This window comes from Carettochelys insculpta, chromosome 16, assembly GCF_033958435.1.
Source record: "Carettochelys insculpta isolate YL-2023 chromosome 16, ASM3395843v1, whole genome shotgun sequence".
NCBI lineage: Eukaryota > Metazoa > Chordata > Testudines > Carettochelyidae > Carettochelys > Carettochelys insculpta.
This window is the reverse complement of record NC_134152.1, coordinates 15851306-15877508: the sequence shown is the minus strand read 5'-3', so window position 1 is coordinate 15877508 and position 26203 is coordinate 15851306. Positions and strand designations below refer to the sequence as shown.

Here is a 26203-nt window from a genome sequence, read left to right as displayed (position 1 = left end):
GCTCTCTGCCTGCTGGGCTCCCCCAGCTGGGGAAGCCCCGTGGGCAGACAGCCACTGAGGCGGGGCTTCTCACCTGCTTCCCCCGACTGGGGCAGCCAGGGGCTACAGCACTTTCAATTTGCATTTAACTTGCATTAATGCGAGTTAAGTGCAAATCAAAATTGCACATACTGGGGGATTACTGTATATGGATATATTTTATACCTATTGCTATACACGGATTTAAAAAAAATTAAAAAGCTGTGCAGTTCACCTTAAAAACCTATTTAAGAATCTTAAATTCCACTTTCATTTTTAAAATGCAAAAGTTATAAAGTTGAATTAGCTATTAATTTTAGGACAAACAGTGGAACATCCAAGAGTTTTAGGAGCTGGCCAAAGAGCTCTCTGGACAATTAATGTTAATTTTCAGGAAGTCTTCAAAAACAGTGGACATTACAGGGGACTGACAAAGCAAATGTTGTGACAATATTTTAAAAAAGGTAAATGAGATGATCTGGCAATTATAGGCTTGTCAGCATAACACTGACCTTGGCCAAACTAACTTAAATAACAAACAAGAATTAATACCTAGTAAACAGAGTTAAGCAAGAAAAAGGCTAATACAATTAAGCATAGAATCATAAGCTGGAAGGGACCTCAGGAGGTCATCTAGTCCAGCCCTCTACTTGAAGCAGGATCAACCCCTTCTAAGTCATCCCAGCCAGGACCTTGTCAAGCCAAGATTTAAAACCCTCTAGAGATGGAGAATCCACCACCTCTCTAGGCAACACATTCCAGTACTTCACCACCTTCCTGGTTAAGTGGATTTTCCTAATATCCAGCCTACTCCTCTCATTCTGTAACTTCAGACCATTGCTCCTTGTTCTGCTATCTGTCATCAATCTTCAGAGGTTTACAGAAAAACAGACGGTTTAACTTGATGTGGTTTTGATGAAATTAAAAGCTTGATTGATAAAGGAAACAGTATTGGTCTAATACGGACTTCCATAAGGCATTTGACTTGGTACAACATGACATGGATTAAGAACTGGGTATTGTGTTTCAAAATTTTAAAAAGGGAATCATCATTATTTGGGCAGGTTTCTAATCATGTCCTCTAAGGACTGGTTCTTGGCCTCAAGCTATGTAACACTTATTTATTTATTTATTTATTTAAATTGTTTACAGAGAGACAGAATAAAAGCCATGTCTGAAAAAAGTTGCAAGATGACTGGGGGAGTAGGAAAGAGGCTAGGCCTCTGACATAGAGCAATTGGGTCGCTTGGTAAATTGTGCATAAGCAAACTATGTGCATTTTAATGCAATCAAATTAAGTCCATATATTTAGGAATAAAGAATGAAAGCAACTTTGCAACGGACTTGAGAGTCATGGCAGATAGTGAGCTCAATATGAGTTCCCACTGCAATGCTGTGGCCAAAAGGGCTAATGGGACCTACTGATGTACAAACAAGAGAATACCAAGTAAGAGGAATATATAAATGCTATATTTGACACTGGCGCAAGCACTGCTGGGATACTGTGTCCAGTTATGGTGTCCACAATTCAAGAAAGATGTTGAAAGACGTATAAAAGTTTAGAGAAGAGTAACAATAACAATTAACAGATTGGAAAAACATGTCTTACTAAAAAAACTCAAGGGATTCAACCTATTTATCGTATCAAAAAAGTTTAAGAGTAATTTGATCACAGTCTATAAATACCGAAATAATGCACACAAATTTGACAACGAAAGGATCTTTCACCTAATGGACAGGTTTCAACTGGAAATAAAATACATTTTAAAAAAAAAAAAAGTGGGAACAATTCATCTTTTGGAATCTACCAAGGGCTATAAAGGATTCACCCACTGCCTCTGGGAACTCAAGATCAAGGTAGGATTTTTAAAACATATGTTTCAATTAATAAGGAGTTAATTCAAGGGAGTCTTATGGTTTGTGTTATATACGTAGTCCAGTTTGATTCACCAATGTTCCTTCTGCTTTATAAAAAACTAACATGAAGGTTCAAGTGAACTCCTAGACCCTTATATAATGAAGGTTGTACTGTATATACACTGTTCATAGTTAATCTATAGGTGGTATGAAGATAGTTCCCATTCTCACTGTTGTTCCCAGTGTCACAAATATCCATGTGTAGGATATTCTACTCGTTGTCTTTTCAAAACCTATGTAACTAGCAACCCAGGGACAAGACCAGCAGAAGGATCAAAGTACATGCTCCAGTACACTGAATGCTGCTGAGCAGTTGCTAATACCTCACTGATGTTTTCTACTAGCTTTCTACCTCCCCAAACTGCCATCCCTCACTACGACTTATCTTCACTTCTTTCTCATCCCAACTACATCTTGCCAATTTTGCTCAAAGCTACTCTATTTTTACGATTATCATCCATCTCACATGAGAACACATAGCCCTCCCTACCTTCAGAAGAAGTTTTAACTTCTGATTTGGCATTTCCTTTCCTCCAAGTCCTCAACTTCTGCTGACTTTGGAATCCATGTTTAGGATTGCAGCAATTCTCTACTGCTCATTTCCTTACAAAATCCTTGGCTAAATTAATTTAGCTAATCACTGCCTTCGCCATTCTTGACCTTGTCACTCATCTACTCTGTTCAGATTTCAACTTTTTCCTTGTACACCTTCCCCAAATCAGCCTTATTCCTTCTATAACCCTCAACCCACTGATATCAGAAACTTCTTTGGTCCTCTTAGCCAACTCCTTCCCTCCTTATATGTACTTTATCTCCATAACCTCCTCCCTTCACTGACAAACACCATCATCCTCTCCTCCCTGACTAACCTTTACTTCTCTCCCTCCACTCAGTTTACTCCACTAAGTCCCCAAACCCTGGTTCTACTTTCATATCTGCTTCTCCTCAATACCGCAGAATACATATTGCAGAACCTGAGGACCATGCAGATGACAAAGCTACATGTCCGATATGCCCACAAAAAGCATGCTATACACTAATCGTGACTTAGCACACTCTACTCAAGGAACTGAGCAGTCTACAACCCTAGTTAAAGGGTACAGACAGAGACTGCCATTATCAAAAACAGGACAGTTTGTTAGATCAGACCCACCTCTGCTACTTACCAAAGGCACTGAAAAGCTGGTAAAGATCACTAGTCTTCCACTCTTTTGGAAACGTAACATGAAGAACATGGTCTCGTTTTGGCTGCACTGCAAAATAAGAAGGCATTTAATTATGTAGTCAGGTATTTATACAGGTTTGAACTATTCACTGTATCAAAACACTAAAATGTATAGTCAACAACTACTTCTGAAAATCATCAATTTTGCATAACTGTATGCAGTTTTTGGTGGGAGTACAACTACTATAATTCTGTATGAAAATTACTGCTTAAATCAAACTGGTCCATTTGTGCATGCAGCAGTAACTGCTCAGAAATTTTATGTACATTTTTGCCCAGTGTTGCTCACATATAATTACGAAACCCCTATCATACGTTGCTTTTCCACCAATTTCAAGGAAAACTAAGCATACTGTAAAATAGTTCTTAATTTTGTTTTCACACAGTGCTGAATACACATTAGAAAATAAAATAATCCTCCTCTTCATGTAATTTATCCTAATTAAGTTAAAAATGGGAAACTAAAGACATGTTTTAAAGACTATACTATCCATAACAGGGGAGAGACACGGTAGGATGAAAAAGTAGACTGTACACCAGGGCTACATCTACACGTGCCCCAAACTTCGAAATGGCCATGCAAATGGCCATTTCGAAGTTTACTAATGAAGCGCTGAAATGCATATTCAGCGCTTCATTAGCATGCGGGCGGCAGAGACGCTTCGAAATTGACGCACGTTGCCGCCGCGCGGCGCATCCAGACGGGGCTCCTTTTTGAAAGGACGCCGCCTACTTCGAAGTCCCCTTATTCCCATGAGCTCACGGGAATAAGGGGACTTCGAAGTAGGTGGCGTGCTTTCGAAAAGGAGCCCCATCTGGATGCGCCGCACGGCGGCAAGGAGCGTCAATTTTGAAGCGCGGCTGCTGCCCGCATGCTAATGAAGCGCTGAATATGCATTTCAGCGCTTCATTAGTAAACTTCGAAATGGCCATTTGCATGGCCATTTCGAAGTTTGGGGCACGTGTAGACACAGCCCAGGAGTCCTAGTGATGCAGTCAAAATTATTTGGCTTTTAGCAAAATAAAGACAAAAATGGAAAAGGCAGGATTTGGCCAAACATGCAGCTTTCACAACACTTCCACCAAACATTTAGGCTGTGTTTACACATGGTAATGAGCAGCCCTGAAGATGTTAATGAGGAGCAGATGTAGAGTTCCCATGCCTCATTAGCATATAGCCACCCGATTTGCAATCCAGAAAAAGCTCTTCCCGACTCCAAAGCAGACATGTAGGTGCATGGCCCGCAGGGATCTCACAGAAGGAAACCCTCCTTCTGAAAGCCCCCCGCTTTTTGAAAAGGGAGATCCCCCCAGGCCGCGCGTCTACGCATCTATTTTGGAGTTCAGAAGAGCTTCTTTCAGACTCTGAATCACGTGGCCATATGTTAATATGGCATGGGAAATTTTCATCTGTGCCTCACTAGCATCTTCTGGGATGCTCATTACCACTCCCCCTTCCAGAGGCAGAGGCATGTGTTGATGCAGTCTTACTGACTTTGTCCATGATTGTAACGAAAGCAACTTGCGGTAGGTCTACACAGCAAAGTTATTTCAAAGTAACTATCCTAGCATCTACATGATGCAACCACTATTTCAAAATAAATTCGAAATAGCAGTTGACTTATTTCAAGATTGGTAAACCTCATTCTATGAGGAACAGCACCTATGTCGAAATAGCTATTTTGAAAGAGGTGCTGTTAAGACAGGGAATAGAATGTACTTCACAATAAGTCATAGTGCGTCTAATAGGATCTCTGTGTTTAGATTATGTATTTTTGTGTGTAGCCGTGTTATTTTGAAATAAGCTATTTCGCAATAACTATTCTGGAATATCTTATTTTGACATAAGGCTGCTATGTAGACATACCTAGTTTCACTATTGGAAACTCTCATTCTGTAATTCCCTCATCCCATTAAATGAGAAAAGGAGACCAATACTTCAAATGTGTAGGTAACTGATACCATTTGTAACTTTCATATATAAAACCCATCCAGAATTTATCCTATGCAGCATATATCCTTCATGTGCATATTACTGGACATTGTCTCATTCTGCTTTACTTTATTGGCCTGTAACTGCCAAATGTCAATCTGTCTACTCTCACCCTCAAAAGAGATCAGGGAACTGGTCTGGAACACCTACAACAGATTGGACCTCGTTAGTCGAGCACCTTCAGGACCTGATCGGAATGAGATAGTCCGTCAGACCTGTAGTGGGACAACCTCAAGTGGCAAATCCACTTACGCCAACATTCTCCCTGGTATCTGCTGCTCCCTTCCACATCTATATAATCCAAGGATTTAATTTAATTGATTATTTTGGTTGGTTAATTCTAATTCATTACTACAAGTTGTTCAGGACAACACACATTGGTTAATCACCACAGACTATCCGCTTTAAACTAGTAATGTGGAGTGCAATTTCCATCAATGCAAAACTGTGCTTAGGTAACACCTTGGCATTTCTAGTATACACTCCATGAGCATCCTTCTAAAGATTCCTATTAAGAATTTCCTATAAATCTGAGATTTTTAAAAAAACGAATACCTTAATTTAAAACTTCAACTTCACTTCGGTCTGTACAACACAGAAACATATTTTGCAATGTATAGACAGTTATAATATTTTAAGCTTTTGCTTTATCAACTTCCACAGCTACTGATAATGCATGCTTATTTTTAATCTTAAAAAGGCTTTTTGAATTCTAGCACTACACTCATCCCTCACCTTACGAGCATAATTGGTTCCCAACTTTCTGCTCGTAGGCAAAAACTCATAAGAGGGACACTAAATTACCATTAAAATACAAGTAAAAGTCTTTGATTGGTTCCTAGTCCTCCTAACTCAGCGAAGGAGTGGCAGCATGTGGCACTGCTTTTGAAACATAAGTGAACCGTGGGTTTGGAGGTTGGGGAGAGTTAAAGGCTGGGGGCAGTTTGGGACCATGAGTGGGAGGGAGGGTGAAAACCTGGTGGTGGGTTGGGTCCAGGGAGGAGGGGGCAGATGGGTGGAACGGGGCGGAGGGGCTCAGGCTGCTGCAGGATGGGTCCATGGGGCAGGTGGGGTGGATAAAGGATGCGGCAGTTTGGGTCTGTGGTGGGGGTTAGGGCTGCAGTGGGTTGGGTGCGTGGGGCTGGCAGGGAGGTGGTCAAGCTGCAGCGATTTGTGTGTGTGGGGCCAGTTGTGGGGGGGGGGGGTCAGGCTGGGGCAGTTTGGGTGTGCAGGGCTGCCGGGGGCGGGGTTAAGGCTGAAGCGGTTTGGGTATGCAGGGCCAGTGGAGGAATTAGGCTGCAGTGGATTGGGGCCGCGGGGAGGGGGTAAGGCTCATATTAGCGAGGGGAGGTCACTCATTCAGGGAACATACGTAAGTATGTGTGTCTGTCACTTTAGCGAGTACTTGTTCATAAAGCACTTGTTTAAAGAAGAATGAGTGCACTTTAAAGCAAACAGATTACTTGCTAGTTTCTGACCATTTCGGCTTCCAGTACATAGTACAACTTAAGGCTGCGTCTACACTACAAGATAAAATTGATATACAGTAAATTTGAATACTCAATCTCAATATTATGAATTTGAATAAAGTGTCCACCAAGCTTTTTGATATTCGACCCACTTTTTCTCTGTGTTGAATCTCTGCACCCATTGCCCCGTGCAAGTTCGACAGCATAAGGGTACCTATCCCACAGTGCCTTAGCCCCAGTTGCATGTGGGTATTTCACGTTGGAATCCCAGAATTCCAAGCACTATCCCAGAATTCACTGCATCACTAACCACCGAAAAAGAACTGGAGATCGCACCATTTCCTGCTGCAGCATTCTAGCGCAAGCATCGATCCACAACCTCTCCCACCACCTCATAGCACAGATCATTTCAGCAGCCACAGCGGCTGTCATGCAATTTGTCTAAGTCCAAAGCTCAAAGGCGCTTGTCTATCCTAATGGTGGTGGTGGTGCTGCTGATGATGATGAGGAGGAGGATGGTGCTTTGGAACAGCAATTGTGCCAACTGCAGTTCAAGAATGCTGAGCTGGTGGCTGCCATGACTGCATTGCTGACAGTGGAGCGGCATTTTGGGACTCGAGAGACCAGCAGACACTGGTGGGATCACATTGTTTTGGAGTCCTGGGACGACCAGCAGTGGGCGCAGAACTTTCGCACAGGCAAGTTCACCTTTATGGAACTTTGAGATACACTGGCGCCCACCCTGAAGCACAGCAACACCAACATGAGGCAGGCTTTAACGGTACAAAAGCGAGTGGCAATTGCACTGTGGAAGTTTGCAACTCCCAATAGTTAACAGTCAGTGGCAAGTCAGTTCGGGGTGGGCAGATCTACAGTGGGGTCCAAGGTGATGGAGGTGGCCCATGCAATCTGTTAGCATCTCTACTGGACTGTGACCCTGGGAGATGTACAGGACACAGTGGATGGCTTTGCTGCCCAGGGCTTTCCTCTCTGCGATAGGGCAATAGATGAAATGCACATCCCCATCATGTCCCCATCTCACCTGGCCTTGAAGTACGTTACATAAGAACATGCGAACGGCCATACTGGGTCAGACCAAAGGTCCATCTAGCCCAGTATCCTGTCTGCCGACAGTAGCCAATGCCAGGTGCCCCAGAGGAGGTGAACCAAAGACAATGATCAAGTGATTTGTCTCCTGCCATCCATCTCCCGCCTTTGACAAAAGGCTAGGCACCATACCTTACCCCTTGCTAATAGCCATCTATGGACCTAACCTCCAAAAATTTATCAAGATCTTTTTTAAACCCTAATAGAGTCCCGGCCTTCACAGTGTCCTCTGGTAAGGAGTTCCACAGGTTGACTGTGCACTGTGTGAAGAAAAACTTTCTTTTATTAGTTTTGAATCTGCTCCCCATTAACTTCATTTGGTGTCCTCTAGTTCTTATATTATGGGAACAAGTAAATAACTTTTCTGTATTCACGTTCTCCACACCATTCATGATTTTATATACCTCTATCATAATCGCCCCTCAGTCTCCTCTTTTCTAGACTGAAAAGTCCCAGTCTCTCTAGCCTCTCCTCATATGGGACCCGTTCCAAACCCTTAATCATTTTAGTTGCCCTTTTCTGAACCTTTTCTAACACCAATATATCTTTTTTGAGGTGAGGAGACCACATCTGCACACAGTACTCAAGATGTGGGCGTACCATAGTTTTATATAGGGGAAGTAAGATATTCTTTGTCTTATTTTCTATCCCTTTTTTAATTATTCCTAACATCCTATTTGCTTTACTAACTGCCGTTGCACACTGCATGGATGTTTCAGAGGACTATCCACTATAATTCCAAGATCCCTTTCCTGATCTGTTGTAGCTAAATTTGCCCCCATCATATTATATGTATAAGTAGGATTATTTTTCCCAATGTGCATTACCTTACACTTACCCACATTAAATTTCATTTGCCATTTTGCTGCCCAATCACTCAGTTTGCTGAGATCTTTTTGAAGTGCTTCACAGTCTGCTTTGGTTTTGACTATCCTGAACAGTTTGGTGTTATCTGTAAACTTTGCCACCTCACTGCTTACCCCTTTCTCTAGATCATTGACGAATAAGTTGAACAAGATTGGTCCCAGGACTGACCCTTGGGGAACGCCACTAGTTACCCACTTCCATTGTGAAAATTTACCATTTATTCCTACCCTTTGTTTCCTGTCTTTTAATCAGTTCCCAATCCATGAAAGGATCTTGCCTCCTATCCCATGACCACCTAATTTACTTGAGAGCCTTTGGTGAGGGACCGTGTCAAAGGCTTTCTGGAAATCTAAGTATACTATGTCTACTGGATCCCCCCTGTCCGCATGCTTGTTAACCCTTTCAAAGAACTCTAACAGATTAGTAAGACACGACTTCCCTTTACAGAAACCATGTTGACTTTTGCTCAACAAATCATGTTCTTCTACGTGTCTGACAATTTTTATTCTTTACTATTGTTTTCTACTAATTTGCCCGGTACTGACATTAGACTTACTGGTCTGTAATTGCTAGGGTCTCCTTTAGAGCCCTTTTTACATTAATTGAAAGAGGTACTTCTCCGTGGTCACACAGGCATTGGTAGATCACAAAGGTTGTTTTACCAACATCAACACTAGCTGGTAAGGGAGGGTTCATGACACATGCATCTTCAAAAATCCTGGACTGTACCAAAAGCTCCTGGATGGGACATTTTTCCCTGATCAGAAAAATCAAGATTGGCGACGTGGAGATGCCTATTGTTATATTGGGCGACCCTGCTTACCCTCTGCTTCCCTGCCTGATGAAACCCTACATAGGAGCCCTGAACCCCACTAAGGAAAACTTTAATTAGATTGAGCAGGTACAGAATGCGTAATGAATGCACCTTTGGACGTTTGAAAGTGAGGTTCAAATCTTTATTGACCTGTTCAGACATTTCTGAAGCTAACGTCCCTACCGTTATTACAGCGTGCACTATTTTGCACGATATATGTGAATCAAAGTGGGAAATTTTCCTGTCTATCTGGAATTCTGAAGCAAGGCAGTAAGCAGGACCTACTCTCAGCTGTCTACACTGCCCTCCACCAGTACCCGCGCTCAGGCTGCAGCAGTAAGGGGCACTTTAAAAAACAGCTCTATGACTGATCTATAACACACATAGTACCTATGAATGTCTCTGCCATAAAGCCAATCAATCAGTGCCGTAATGAATGAATGGTAGTCACATCACTAACTTGACTGCTCATTACTGCAGTACATGGCTACTGATAATTGCTACCGATGCGGTGTGATGCGATAGGCAAAAAGATTTTTTCATAAATGACACCCTTTTTATTTGCAGGGCTGGGCTGCTAAATTCAAAATTCAAATTCAATCCAAACTTTGCGGTCTTACTTTGACCTTCTTCCTGCACACCTGCCAGCAGTGCACAACGAAGCGGCCACACTTGGAGAGTCACTGCATAGCTTTTGTGGGATACACATGGGACACTTCTGGAAACTAAAAAATTCAAATTAAGGGCATGGTGCTTCCACACTAGCCTTGATTCGAGATTTTAAATTTGAGATAGATGCTATACCTGGCTCATAATATCAATATTTTGGAATCGGCTTTATGGCTCAATAAGTCGAGTAACAGTATTACATGTGAAGACAGTCATGTTTTAATATTGAGCTAAAGCCTTGAAATTCGAATTTATCTCATAATGTGAATGCAGCCTCAGCCTTTTTGACAACTTCACTTGTATTCAGAATAAAGATTAGAAATTGAAAGTCCTTCTGTTTTAGGTATTTTCTGGTTTGCATAGCTCTGAATAGTTATTTTCGTATTTAAAAATATGGCTTCACAATTTTTATTCCATATACTTTCTACCGAGGGCGTGACAATATGTATGCTGGTTTCATGGTGTCATCTCTTGGGTCCTAGCTGTTTGCCATTTCTAGTGTGTTTAGGTACAAAGTATTAAAAAACCTCGTGAAGCCCAGACTTGTAACATATGAAGTGACAATCCAGCTCTGGAGAGTACACTCATTTTGACAATTTAATCTTCCCATCATAGTTCAATGCTCATCATCCATAGAACAAGCAATTCTAAATAATCTGGAATGAAAGGAGCAGGCATAGAGTAGCAACACAAAGTGCACGGGGGATAAGTACAAGTTGTGAAATATGAATGTTGAGGTATATCTGAAAAGTAAGTACATTAATTAGTTCATGTAACAGAGCTTCTCTCTTCCATGATAGGAAAAACTGAGTTAAAATGAGTGGAATTTACAGACAACACGACATGGTGGCAACAGAAATCCTTCCATAATTTATATTGCCTGTGTATGTTTGTTATTTCTTCTTCCTATATTTTTGTAATTAAGATGGCCTCTAAAACTCACAGTTAGCACATCCGCTGGGTCTTGTAATCTATATTTTCATCTAGCAGCATACGTACGAGAACAGATCAAAGGCTTGAGCCTCTTCTCATTTACTTAACTACACTGATCAGTGGAGTTACAGCTGGTTTATGTAAGTTAAATTGGATAATTAGATTATAACCTGTTACTTTGAACACCAATAAATGAACAGTGTGGATAGTGCTTCATGTCACAAGTAGTGTCTGCAATTTTAATTTGTACACAAACAGCAGATTTGATGTTAAGAGACCTATCCTGCTGCTCTCCTCCAATACAATCAGTTCTGCATAAAAAAATCCATCTATTCTACGTAAACCACTGAGATTATGATAGCTTCAGGTGGGACATAAATGGAGTAATTTAACTCTTCAGAATAAGATTTTAATATTTATAGAAATGTATTTTTAATAAAAATGTTTATATAAAAAATAACTTAAGCCCTCCATTATATACTAGTAGCTTGGAAACCGGGTAGATCAAAGAGCACTAGGTAAAAAAAGGAAATTTGAATTAAATACACTTACCCGAACACTAGGGCGACCATCCATCCCACTTTTGGTGAGATGGTCCCATATTTGGGATGCAAAAAGGTGTCCCTATTTATTTTAGAAATGGGACTAACTGTCCCGTGTTTTCTGCCAGCAGGCACAGCTGCTAGCCAGAGAGCAGGACGCCTCCAGGTTAGCCTACTTTCCCCCTTCCCAGGGCTCGGGGAAGGCAGTGGGAAAGCACCGTGGCTGCCCCATCCCTGCTGCTTCCACGGGGCTTGGGCGAGGGAGGGGAGAGCTCCACGGCTGCCCTGTTTCTGTCGCTGAGGCTTGGGAAAGGCGGGGCGTGGGGAAGCACCGCAGCTGCCCTGTCCCTGCCGTGGCCCAAGACTCAGGGAGAGTGGGTGGCTGCCACCTCCTTCCCAGATCCCCAGGCCTTGGAGGAGCTGGGAGGAGCCACCCCCCACCAGCCCCCAATATCTTCCTGTCCCGTAATTGTGACAGGGAGGTACAGTCACCCTAACTGAAGCTGCAATGGAAGCCAGATATAATGAACAAAATGTTGGCTTGACAAGTATAACCCTACTATAAAGAAAAACACAACACTGTGTACACTTAGAGATGTTACTGCTGAAAATAGGAATAAGAACAGTACAAACTAAAACTAAGGCACAAAAATTCGAAGTTCATAAACTAATTTAAGGAAGACATTTCTTCTTGTGTAATAAAGTTGAGGGTGAATATTTCGAAGAGTTTTATTTAATCTTTGCAACCTAATTAGTTTAACATTAGGACTCCTAATTACCCTGTTTGAAATAAAAGGTTTGAAAAGAATCTGTTTCCAAATTAGACTCTAAACTGTTATGGTCCTCAAACCCTACGTTTCACTCCACAGAGATAAAGGCACAAAACCTCATATTTGAATGGGGGGCATGTGGAGTCCAGAGGGGCAACTTCCTAGACTGCTGCCCCAGTTAACTGTTTGCTCTGTAATTTGGCAAAAAAGTAGCACCTATATATTGAACTAGCCTAATGATGTAAAGGTTATATTGTATAAGAATTCAATAAACTAACCTCAATCTTGAGAAGTGATGAATATGAAGAGGCTTTGCAGATCAGTTATGTTTGATTACTTTTATATTAAGAATCCAATATAAAACAATAATTGCTTGTGAAATGACACAAACATTCTTATCCTGATTAGGCATTGGTGATCATGACCAGCAGTTCACTATAGGGATAAAATTTAAGAACCGAAAGAAAATGTGGTAATGTCACCTGACTCCTAAGATAGTTCCCTGGCTACAACACCTCATGGCTCAACTGTGCTAACTTAGTAGGTTTGAGTGGCTTAGACACCTACAAGTCTTTCCTTCAGGAGCCTGAGACCAGCGGATACTACAGGAGACCAGAATTTTTTCTGCAAATTAAAGTACTGTTAAATCTCAGAACAAAGCCTGTCTACTAATAGTCCTTTACTTTTTCCATTTATGTGCAGAATAAATTTTATCTGCAGAGGGCACATGCTGATGTGCACCACCGGCAGAAAAACAAGCTCCTGGTTGTGTGAGCTGTGGGCACTCTGCTAATCATCTGGGCAACATCTGAATCTCTCTTGGGTGGCTGCCCAAGTGCTCAGTTTACAGGAAACATGTTACCAGTAGGGATATGAAAGTGTAACCAATAAGCTCCATCCTAAATGAAGTTTTACTCTGCACCGGTTAGGCCTCAGCTGGAGTAGTGTGTCCAGTTCTGGGCACCGCAGTTCAAGAAAGATGTGGAGAAATTACAGAGGGTCCAGAAAAGAGCGACAAGAATGATTAAAGGTCTAGAGAATGTGACCTATGAAGAAAGGCTGAAAGAATTGGGCTTGTTTAGTTTGGAAAAGAGAAAATTGAGGGGAGACATGATAGCGGTTTTCAGGTATCTAAAACAGTGTCATAAGGAGGAGGGAGAAAACTTGTTCTTGGCCTCTGAGGATAAAACAAGAGGCAATGGACTTAAACTGCAGCAAGGGAGGTTTAGGTTGGATATTAGGAAAAAGTTCCTAACTGTCAAGGTGGTCAAACAATGGAATAATTTGCCAAGGGAGGTTGTGGAATCTCCAACACTGGAGATATTTAAGAACAGGTTAGATAGATGTCAGTCAGGGATGGTTTACACAGTACTTGGTCCTGCCATTGGGGCAGGGGGCTGGACTCGATGGCCTCTTGAGGTCCCTTCCAGTCCTAGGTGTGCTATGATTTATGAAATGGATGAGGCTTATTAGTTATGGTTAATCCTTACAAGCTGGAGTAGTGCCCCTGCTCACAGTAGGTAGGGGATGCCCCAACCCCACAGTGCCATCTGGAATAGGGTTGCTCCAGCTGGACTAGCACAGCCCCATCCACAACAGAAGCGGGGAGGGGCAGCTAGAAAGTCCACAAACCGGGACTGCTCTAGCACAAATGGAGTGTCCCCATCCCACAATGAAACAAGAGCTGCTGCAAATGCACCCACAGCAGCACCATGGGCAGGGATGCACCAGCCAGGCTGGTGCACCCCTGGTCTCCAATGCACCACTAGCATCCACAGACAGCCTCTATCTGCAGCTGCGGGGAGTGATGCCTGGTCTGGACGGACCTTCTGAACCGACCCCCTAAACTTAGAAATTAAGCAGTTAAACAACTGAATGGGATTTAACACCCCTAGTTACCACACCACAGAAGCGTAAAGCCCAATAACTTCATATCCTCCAGCAGTCAGTATATTTCCCTTGAACAGCTCCTTAACAACGGCCTCCTGCTCTAAAGAGGGAATTGTTAACTATTTAGGGTGTTGGCTGATGCAATTCCCAGCGCAAATGGATATTCAACCTTAGCTTTACTCAAGCTATGGTACTAAAAGTAGCATTGTGGCCCTGGCACCTAGATGGTCACAAAGGACAATCCCGCCTGATGCTCCATGTTAAATGCAAGGGCAGCTAAACTGAGCCATCAACAGAGCAGATAACGGAGGGAGTTCACCCGGGAAGCGTCCGAAAGGAGTTAAGGTGAGTGTGGCATTAAGGCATCTGGGTTGTGAACTGGTGAGATGAGTATCCATGTGCTTATTTATCTGTGACCATTGTGCTGAACTGATGCTAGTTGTAGGGACTGTTTGACCATGTGTTTGTCAAAAAAGCAGTCAAGTAGCATTTTAAAGACTAGCAAAATAGTTTATTAGGTGAGCTTTCATGGGACAGACCCACTTCTTCAGACCGTAGCCAGACCAGAACAGACTCAATATTTAAGGCACAGAGAACCAAAAACAGTAAGCAAGGACGACAAATCAGAAAAAGATAAATCAAGGTGAGCAAATCAGAGAGTGGAAGGGTGGGGGGACGGTCAAGAATTAGATTGAGCCAAGTATGCAGACGAACCCCTGTGGTGACTCAGAAAGTTCCCATCACGATTTAAACCATGTGTTAATGTGCCAAATTTGAATATTTGAAGAACGGAGAGCAGCAGAATACAGACCCTGGTCTTCAGAAAAGAAGATTTTGACTCCTTCAGGAAACTGATGGGCAAGATTCCCAGGGAACTTAACATGAGGGGGAAAGGAGCCCAGGAGAGGTGGCTCAATTTTAAAGAAGCTGCACAGAAGGCACAGGAACATACCATCCCAACATGCAGTAAGAAAAGCAAATATGGTAAACAACCAGCTTAACTTAAACTAAAAAAAGAAGCTTACAGGAAGTGGAAACAGACAGATGACTGAGCAAGAGTATAAATATACTGCTCAAACAAGCAGGGGCGGAATCAGGAAGGCCAAAGCACAACTGGATTGCAGCTAGCAAGGGATGTGAAAGGCAACAAGAAAGATTTCCATAGGCGTGTTAGCAACAAGGTGGTGGTCAGAGAAGCCATGGAGCTGTTACTGAATGGGAAGGTAACCTCACTACACAATATGCAGAAAAGTGAAACACTCAATGCTTTTTTCACCCATCTTCAAAGACAAGGATAGCTCCCCGACTGCTGCATGGGGCATCACAGTATAAGGAGGAGATAGGCAGCCCTCAGTGGAGTAAGATGGGATACAAGAAGTATTTTTGATTAGCACTGTTTTGCACTTAAATTATATATTTCAGCTGGCTGACATTCTCTAACACATTATGAATTAAATACAGGCTCCACTGAAGTCATTGGCAATATTCTTATGGACTACAAAATGGCCAAAATTTTACCCTTTATGTCTGAAATGCCTTTTTATTCATTTTAATTTCCAGAGTATATTACTGAGAAAGAAACACATATTAAGAGTAACCAAAACCTTCCCATATTTTTAATACATCAACTCATGAAAGATTTAGATCTTTAATATTTGCAAGGATGACATAGTCCATAAAATGCTTTCATTTTCACACAAGGTTGTAGCTTCAAAGGAATGTCTGCTCAATAACCTTGATGAAAAATAAGTTATTTTTCATTAGCATTCTATGGTTTTGAATCCATAATCAAGGTAACACTGATTCTCTCTGAAGGCCTAATTTCAGTCCCATCTAATTTCACCAAAATTTATTTGGGTCTGAACGTTCTTACACTTAGGCTAAACGAGTTTTTTTGTGAACTCTGAAGCCAACTTTTCAACCCACTTTTCAGAATCACTGTATATTCACTACCTTGCATACTTTACTTACTGCAAAAGAAGAAACAAAATGGCTATTTAAGACTCAAAAACTTAAATTTGGGCTACTTCGTTTATGCAGTGATCAAGGATATAATGTCCCAAAACTATTACACTACATTAAACTTGGGCACCAACAAGGAGTCCAGGCAGATGTCGTCAAAACCCTTCTCAAATAGTATTTACTGTACATTGCAGATCTCACATCCAAAGTAACAAAAATGTTTAAGTTTTGTTTTGTTATTTTTATAAAAGAAAAAGTTGATAAGATGTGTGCATAGAGCTCAGTTGTAATTTAAACCGCATATGCTACCCGTGAGATAATACTTTCTTACACTTGCTTTTCTACAGGATCTATTTAGCCAAAATGAAAATTACTTACGGTCTGGTCCTTCCAAATTGAGATATGGTATGTCCATTACCCTCATAAGAAATAACCTGATACAGAAAGAAGTAAATGTCACTAGTAATCTTATGCCACTCAGCCTTTAAGAGGTTATTTATTACAGTATATAGCTTAACAACACTGCTGCTCTAAAGTAGCCAGCAGCAGTATTCGTCACCCTAAACAATGGCAACTATACATATACTCAAACTTTAATTCTACTAACAACTTAAAAATCACAAGACGCTGAGAGTATTCCCCCAGCTAGCTTGATCCATGCTTTTCTGTGATTAAAATAAAACACTGAACTCTCATTCCATGGCCACCATACTTTTATTTTACTTATAGACAGATAAGTATCAATATAACACAAAGTCTTATTGACACATTTACCATGTTAAGCAAGTTTGATGCCTAACAGTGCTAGCAATTACTGTAAAAAATTAACAGAATTACAGTTTGTATATACCAAATGCTTCTGTGTCTGTATTATATATTTTCAGGAAATTGTTATTAAATGCATCAAAAATCAACCAAAAATTGATTTTATATTAGCATTACTCACTTTGAGTTAGTCATGGCAGTGCAACTGAAATTTGAGAGGCATCACAACACAAATCCTTGAGTAACCTCTATACACCAGATATATATTCGAATAAGCGTACCTATGTAATCTTAAAGCATATTCAGAAATCAACTACAAGAGGGGGAGGCGGAACACATTAGTACTTCAACTAAATTTTACTGAATCATCTTCTTACTATGTATTTTAGAAACTTGTGCCTGTCTGTCTGCCCATTTGTTCAAGAACTGCTCCTAAGGCGTAACAGTTAGGATCACCAATTTTGCTATGCAGCTCCCTCTTATCATTACTTAAAGCAAGGTCAGGTTTGGTTGTGCCATGATAAGAATATGTACATGGAATACAATTGTTCCGTATTAAATGGAAAGGGAAGGATATGGTAACAGTTATCCTCACGCATGACCATAGTGGGAGGGGAGGGAGCAGCAAGCAAGGGAGACACAAATGATCACAAGAGAGCAGCAAGAACCCCAAGAGCAGCCACTGGCCAGCAGGATGGCTCCCTGACACTTTGGCCTGACCCAAGGATCTGCTGCTCCTGAAAGAAGCCAGCAGGCATCCCAGCTCCCTCCCCTGAGCTCCCTCACCATCTCCATTGAGTGTATTCATCCTGCCAATCTCCTGCCCTGACTCTTGTACTTCTACCCACCTGAACTCATCTTCACCCTCAACAATGCCTCCCACACCCCAACCAGGGATCTGCAACTGCAATAGAGAGAAGACCCATTTTTTTCAAATTCAATTACACAATCAATACTTCAAGGGCCCCAACACATGTAAATATGAGACTGTCCTCAACAAATAACACCAAACTGTAGTTTTGGTCACCCCTATTTTAAAAACAGGGCACACACAATGACTTGTACCAGTTAAAAAGTTGTTACCTGCATCGCCAGGTTTTACCCACCTCATCCTCCAAACCCGACCCTAATCCCCAAGCATTGACCCCATCCTGCAAACCTACCCCCTCATCTCTGGACTTTAACCCCCTCAGCCCCAAACCACCCCCATCCCCAGGCTTAACCCCTTCAGACCCAAACTGCCATCCCAACCCCAGGTTTAACCCCTTCAACCTCAAACCTCTCCCCCCAGTTCCCATGTTTAACACCTTCAGCCCCAAACCTCACCCCCCCATCCCCAGACTTAACCCCTCTCAGCCCCAAACCCACCCCACATTCCCAGGATTTACCCAGGATCACGCTGCCAATGCTCACCTGTGCTGCCTCCTTCTCAGCATGGCTGCGCAGCTCTGGCAGGGGGAGACTGGGCCCCCTGGTCTCCTGCAGGCTGACATCCCCCACGTGGAGCATGCAGGCAGGTGCTCTCTGCCCTGTCTGCTTCCTCCCTGCCGTAGCTGACTGCTCAGCAGCTGCGGAGGCTGCCACCACTTAAACAAAAAACCTAAATTCTGTTTTAACTGAGGGATTTGTTTAAGTGGCAGCAGCCTCCTGAGCCTCTGGAGTCAGTGGTTACAGTGATCAGAGCCACATGAAGCTCTGGAGTTGCAGGTTGCTGACCCCTGAATTAGACCAACCACAAAACCAGTTGCCAAGTAAGATATATTGTCATATGGCAATATTATATAGTAGTGCTGGGCAACCTGAGGTCTGTGGGCTGTGTGCATCAGATTCTATGTATAGCCCATGAGACATTTTTGTTTACTATTACCCATGCACAGGGTTGCCAGATTCTGTTAGTTGTTATCCACATAGGTTTTTTTCCTACCAGTATTACTAAAGTGACAGCTACGTAGAGCAAAGGCAAATGAAAAGCGGTCCTGCTGATTTCACACAGTTGACTGTGAATGCCACGTGCTCCCTCTGTATCTGCATCTCTCTCTGCAGCTGCACAACTACAGTTCAAGTAGCACACCCTGCAAATTCTACGTATGCAAGTGCAGTTAGCACAACAAGTCTATCCTGAGAGACAGTCTTCATTACAACAATCTTGCAGCCCACTGAGATGCACACCACTCAGTCTAGGTTCCCCTTCACTGCCATAAAATGCTATACAAGCAAATGTGTAGATTATTAAGCGTAAGTGCACTGGTAGCTGTCATCTGAAAAACTGAGGATAAACACCGAATGAGAAATTAAAGAATTCAAGTGTACGTATGGTGTTTGACATATCTGCAATAGATAATTTTTACACTTGGCTACATACAAGAGCAGAATGAAGATGATGAGCAGTCTGACAAGTGACTGAAAGCAAGCACTGAAACCAGTTAGCAACTATGATCAGATAAAGAGAAAAAAGATGGGTAGGGCTATTTTCTAGATACCAGGACAAAAGATGTGAGAGAGATATATCCTGAAGAGAACTGTTGAGAGACAGAAACATTTAATAGGCTCTAAATAATCTTCATCATTTTAGGAATGTTAACAGGAGATTTGCAGCACTAACAAGTTCTACAGAAAAGCCACAGTGGTTACCTCTTCCAGATGTACATCAGCGATAGTTAAAATATTAGCATACCACTTAAAATCCTTAGAAACAAGGGCTTATTCCAAAGTCTTTCCACTTCCTCCAGAAGACTTTGAATCAGGCTCAATTCGTTTTAGTTAACTGTTGTATAATAAGGTTTTGTTTTGGCAGAAGCACAGAAGACAGTAAAAAAAATTCAGACAACTGGCCAACCAAAACTACTCTATCACAGGGTTTTCTGTTTTGTGGAGTGTGGGCAAACCAGAGAAGTAATGAAGGGAATTCAGAGACCTGATCTACCAAACCCAGAGTGAGATTAGAGAAGATGGGTTATTGGTTTCACCACTGACTTGTCTAGTACTTATTTGCATAATATGAGTATTTTGTGAACCTATCATAGGCTCTTTAACAATCTTCCCTTCTATTACAGTTTTCATTCAAAGATCTTAAAGATGACTGCTTCCAAATGCCAAAAAGACTGGAATACACTCAATAAGATATATAAAAGAGGACATCTGTCTCCTGTGACTGAATTAGCTATGAACTATAAATGTTTAATAGGAAACATCTGAGTTTTACTGATAAAGTTAAAATAAACAAGCTTGAGTTAATGTAGTGAAAACGGGTTTCTATTGACCAATGTTCAGATAAATCTAGTTAATTCAGCCAAGGGGCACTTATTCATTTCCTACTATAAGGTGACGTGACCATTTGTCTGCAGAAGTTTCAAAGAAACAATATGGCAAATCTCAAACCAAAGCCATAATCTAAGCAGATAGTGAAAATACAAATGTAGCAGATCATATTTGTTGCACCACATTCCCGCTGATAGAACTTAGTTTTAAATGCAAGTGCAAATATTGATTAACTAATGCTATATTTTGAAATATGCTAGTCAAAAAATATTATCCTGCAACTATCTCAAGTCTAAGAACAGTGCTTTTACAAGAATGCAGAACTCTGACCTCCATAAACTCCTGGGGAATACATAATTTTTGTTATCTGTCTATTCTTGCTATCAGACACAATTTATTTTCCTAAACATTCTTTTAATTTATGGGAGGGCAACCTTAATATTGAAAACCCATTGATCATATTATAGTTAAACTTTTGTGAAACCCACTCTCAAGAGCCACTCCTCCTCTGATCAATGTCCAGGGTATCGAAGCATTGAAATTAAGCTTTGTGACTGAATGATTTTCTAAGTGCCAAGAAATCAGGATTGACAACGCCCCATCACTATTCCTAAGTATCTTTATGACTTGAGCTCAACAAGCCTGCAATCTTAATTCCAATAAGGTGCCAGTTTGCAGATTTGGCTATTTCTTTCCAAGACATGGTAATCTTCAGTTTACACCTCTCCCTAAACCTCGGGTAAGAGGTCCCCCCCCCATCACATCTTTACTGAATTCACATGCTATCATGTCAGATTACTCTACCATGACATAGAAAGACTACAGATAATATAAGCAAAGCATAAGAAATATACACAAAAAAGTTTATATTTCTAAGATTCTCAATTAAATCTTTAAGATTATCAAGAATATCTAGTCTAGAAACAGAAAATACTATGAAAATTCATCTGAAAATTCAGCTGTAGGATATTCTGAAAATTCAGTGTACCATCTTTAAAAAAGTATTGTCTGATATCTTAAACATGTCAAAGATTTTGGTCCAGGTCAAGCAAAAGCTGCATAAAAAATGCCACTCTGCATTCTTTGGACCACATCTAGGCTAAATATATACTTTATTTATTTATTTATTTAAAGATCAGTGCAACAACAATCTTTATCATTGCTCACACGAAGTCTGTGGTACCTAACCTTACCTTATCAGCTATAGAAATATAAGCAAAGTTATTTTCCCCACTTCGATTATTCCTAAGAACCCTGCAAACATTTGCTAAAGGACACAAATATGTATCATAATATACTGAGATAAACGATGAAGCTAGAGCCACAGTTTAAACATACTCCCTAAATACGCACTCTTGAGCAAACTGGCAGGCATCTCTCTGTCCATATTTAAAGGCATTATGTTTAATGACTATATGGGAGTTTTTACCTTTCAGGACCAACACTTTTTGAAATTCTTAATACAAATAAGATAGGCCGGCAGAGAATTTTAACCATAAAAAGTACAATGCAGGTAATTAATTTAAACTGATGATAGAGTTTTCAGCACCACCTTCAGGGTACAGAGGGTTTTGTAATGTACCATTATTACTTACTTGTTAAAAAAAGGCTCAATGAGTTTTGATCTAGCAGACACGTGATTTTTTGGAGGACTGAGAAATGAACCTAGTAAACAAAAAAAAAAAGAAATGCAGCATATCATGCACAGTGAAACAGAGTACAGAGGAATTGTTTTGAGGGAAAAACAAAAACAAAACAGTACCTAGATAGTTAGCCATGGAGATGAAACACAGTCCTGTTATGTAAGCATCATAGCCTGCTTCATGAAGTTGTTCAGAAGCTGTGTCATAACTTGGAAACCCTTCTGCACTTTCTGAGGAGGGAAAAATCATGTTTACCTAAGGGTAGCATGGAAGTAGAAGTTATATTTAACCAGAAACTCTTGTTTGCTCCAAATGTATAATGCACTATGCATAATTCTAGTCAAGTTTTACAAATTACAAGCAATTTAACGCTTCACTAACAGGAGCAGGCTACTAGGAACAATTCCTCTTCCCACTGAATCAAAAATTGTACTCCTGGACTCTAATATAGCCCTTCTCATCCAAATTCTGGATCATAATGCCACTTCAGCAGCCAAACTTACATTGAAACAATGGGAACAGCACTAGTCACTAGTTTATTTCTTCGCACTCTTCTACAATACATGATATATATAGTATGCAATTATTACTCCACTAGGAGCTAACAGACTAGGACTTTTCAAAAGCGCCTAAGCGACTGCAGCACCTAAAACCCCCTTTCCAAACATGAATAGTGCCACTCTTTAAAAAGATACTTAAATGCCTAACTATACAAATAAATCATCTGCGACATACTGAAAACCGCACTAAAGCACCTAAGTGCATCTTTAAGTACCTAAATACATAAGAAGTTTTGCCTTGAAATGCTTACAAAGCCTATGTTCCCATGACAGTCAGTAGGACTCAGGGCTTTTCAATATTACACCAGAGTTGTAGAGAAATGTGTGTCATTTAACTCTCACCCTGCAAACCCCTCAACATTATGATTGTGTAGTCTTGCATACTTATTTTCTCAGTCTGTAGAGAGACATCTGAACAGTTCAAGCAATTTTTGGAGGGGAAATTAGACTGGAGGAGAGAAACTGCTGTTTAACAAACCAACCGATCTTAAGTTTAAGAACACACAGTGGAAATTGAAGTCAAGCTTAATTATACTCACATTACCGCAATTAAGGAGTCTCCTCTACAGTAAAAATAATGAATGAAGATGAATATCCACCCTCTCCCCCCTCCCCCGTCTTCTCTTTTCCAGACTAATCAAACCAATTTTTTTTAATATTCCTTCCTACGTTAGGTTTTCTAGACCTTTAATCATCTCTTGCTCTTCTCTGGACTTACTCAAATTTGTCCACCTCTTTCCTGAAGCGTGGCACCCAGAACTGGACACAATAGTCCAGTTGAGTGCGGAGGAGCAGCAGAAGAATTATTTTTCATTGTCTTGCTTAGTAGTAGGCATCCTTCAGTCTGCATAGACTATGGATCGCGCCCTTAAAAGTTTCAATTGAAGACTTCATTTACAGCGTCTATTGTGACTATAAAGACCCACACGAGAGTGACAGTCCTTGCTGCATCTCTTGCAGATGTAGTGGGTGTCTGGCAAGTCCTTATTGTGCTTTCTGTGCACTCGCTTCTCCTCTGCTAGCTGTCTGATCTTCAACTCGCCCTTCTGAAGGCCCTTGTGTAACCCCTGCCTCCATCTGCTGCGGTCGTCTGCTAGTTCTTCCCAGTTGTCCAGCTCGATGTCTACCTCTCTGACGTCTCTCTTGCAGACGTCTTTGTAACACAACTGGGGGCGTCCGGGAGGTCTTTTGCCAGAGGCTAGCTCACCATACAGGATGTCTTTTGGAATCCTTCCATCGTTCATCCTGTGGACGTGGCCAAGCCAGCGGAGCCGACGCTGCCTGAGGAGGGTGTGCATGGTTGGGATTCCAGCTTGCTCGAGGACGGCTGTGTTGGTAACTCTGTCCTTCCATGATATTCCAAGGATGCGCCTGCGGCAGCGTAACTGGAAGACGTTCAGCCTCTTTTCCTGGCGGGCATACAGGGTCCAAGTCTCGCTGCCATAAAGGAGGGTGCTGAGGATGCAGGCTCTGTAGACTTGCATTTTGGTGTGAGTGTACAGCTTGTTATTCCACACTCTCTTGCTGAGTCTGGACAGAGTTGTGGCCGCTTTTCCGATCCTCCTATTTAGCTCAGTGTCCAACGACAGGGTGTCAGTGATGGTGGACCCAAGGTAAACGAACTCGTGGACAACCTCACAACACTTGCTTACAACACTCCTTTTAATGCATCCAAAATGTTCTCATGTTTTGCAAGTGTTACACTGTTGACTCATATTTAGCTTGTCGCCCACTATGATCCCTAGATTCTTTTCTGCAATACTTCTTCCCAGGAAGTTAAATCCCATTTTGTATGTGTACAACTGATTGCTCCTTTCTAAATGGAACACTTTGCACTTGTCCTTATTGAACTGCATCCTGTTTACCTCAGACCATTGCTCCAGTTTGTCCAAATTACTGTGAATTTTCATCCTAACCGCCAAACCACTTGCAACCCCTCTCAGCTTTGGATCATCCAGAAACATTACAAGAGTTCTCTGTATGCTATTATCTAAAGCACGATGATATTGAACAGAACCAGTCCCAGAACTGATCACTGCAGAACCACCCCCTTGTTACTCACTTCCAGCATGACTGTGAACCAGCTAACAGCCCTCCAGGGATGGTTATACAACCAGTTACACACTCACCTAATCAAGCTCTATATAAGTTACATTAATGAGAAATTCATGGAGATACTGTACCAAAAGCTTTACTGAAGTCACCCTCTGACTGGGGTGGGCAATATGTTTTCATGGGGTAGAGCGCTCCAAGAATGCAATAAGTGGTCAAGGGTCACTTTGCTATGATACTAAGGGAGGGGGTGCAGGGTATGGGCCGGAAGGTAGATGCAGAAAGGAGCTTAGGGAAAGGAAGTGGAGTGCAGGAAGTGGTCTACGAGGCAATTTGGGCATAGGAGTTGATTTTGACCTGGACAAGTGGAGTAGGAGGGGGTGCAGAGGTTCGGGCAGTGAGTCCAGTGTTCCCTCCACCCCTAAGCAGAATGAACATTTTTACATGCACCAATTTGGAGGTAAGGGGCAGCACATCACCCTTCTCTTGGTGCACATAACATTCATGTTAGGAGTAGGGCCAAAGTTATGAGTGTAGGAGAGGGCTCAGGGCTGCGGTGCAGGAGGGTACAGGCACTGGTTGGGGTGGGGTATGACACTACTGGATTTTTATATTAAATATGAAAACTATTTCTATAACCATTGTATTAAGTTTGCACCAAATCTTGTGCCAAGGGTCAAGTGAGATGATCTAATGAAAGCTGGTGATTCACTGAATCTGTTTATGCTACTTGTATATCTGTGTGATTTTTTATGTGAAGTTATATATATTGGCTCTATACCTGTATTTAAAATGTTTTAGTGTTGGGATTCACAATATAAGGTGTAATTTACTCCCATCCAGGAAGATGGGCTAAACAGTCTCAGACTTCAATCCACATCTCAGGAATTTAGCTGAGACACGTCATCTGGGAAACTGCCAATGAATGGCAGAATGCCCCAAAGCAGCATGGACTGGTAACTTGATCAGGTGATTTGCCTTTGCCTACATGACTAGGAGCACAGATCTTCCCTCCACATGGCAAGTCTACATAAAGAACTCTGGCACTGGCCACCTTGTTCCTTTGGTCCCTTTGTCCTGAGACCATTGCTCTCAGTCTCCATCTTGAGAGCAGTTTGCAAGAACATCTATGCTATGAACAAAGCCTACATGGACTGAGTAACCAACCCTCAGAAGATGTATTTTCAGAAACATTCAAGATAGCAGCTTTTACCATCAGCTGTAGCCTGCATCAAAAGCTTTGATTGATGTACGTAATTTATCTCCTTTAACAATTTTTCTCTCTCACCCTATTCCTTTCTTTCTTTATTAATAAACCTTTAGATTCTATATTCTAAAGGATTGGCACAGCGCGCTGTTTTGGGTAAGATCTAAGTACATATTGACGCGGAGATGTGGCTGGAAGAATCTGTGTGGATTTGCTGAAATTGATTTACAAAACCTCTCACCTGAGTAAGGAGGGTTACTGGTTTTGGACATATGAGCAGATGGAAAAACTGTTGGATTTGCTTGTATGACTTTTGGCTGGACAGAGGGGCAGCACTAATATTTTTGTTGCGGGCTTGGTTTGCCTCACTGAGGAGGAAACCCCAATCTGGGCTGTAAGTGGCCTGGTTTTAAGCAGTTTCCCAGGTTTGGTTCTCTTAGCAGTGCCTGGGAAACCCCCTGCATATTACACAGGGGATGAGGGCTTTGAGGTGCAAGAGGATGCTTTAAGGTCTTAAGATGGAGCATGTGACTGTGGCTGAT

General features: G+C 41.6%; 1 protein-coding gene across 3 annotated transcripts in view; it reads right to left on the bottom strand.

The window, feature by feature from the left end:
* The window catches only part of PARN (poly(A)-specific ribonuclease), a 186779-nt gene that overhangs the window by 99355 nt on the left and 61221 nt on the right, over positions 1-26203 (bottom strand). For all 3 annotated transcript variants that reach the window (XM_075010325.1, XM_075010326.1, XM_075010327.1), the window contains 4 exons: positions 21962-22072; positions 21795-21864; positions 16555-16610; positions 3102-3188 (listed from right to left, as the gene is read on the bottom strand). In XM_075010325.1, the coding sequence (XP_074866426.1) occupies positions 3102-3188; positions 16555-16610; positions 21795-21864; positions 21962-22072 (324 nt within the window). The remainder of the gene's footprint in view (positions 1-3101; positions 3189-16554; positions 16611-21794; positions 21865-21961; positions 22073-26203) is intronic.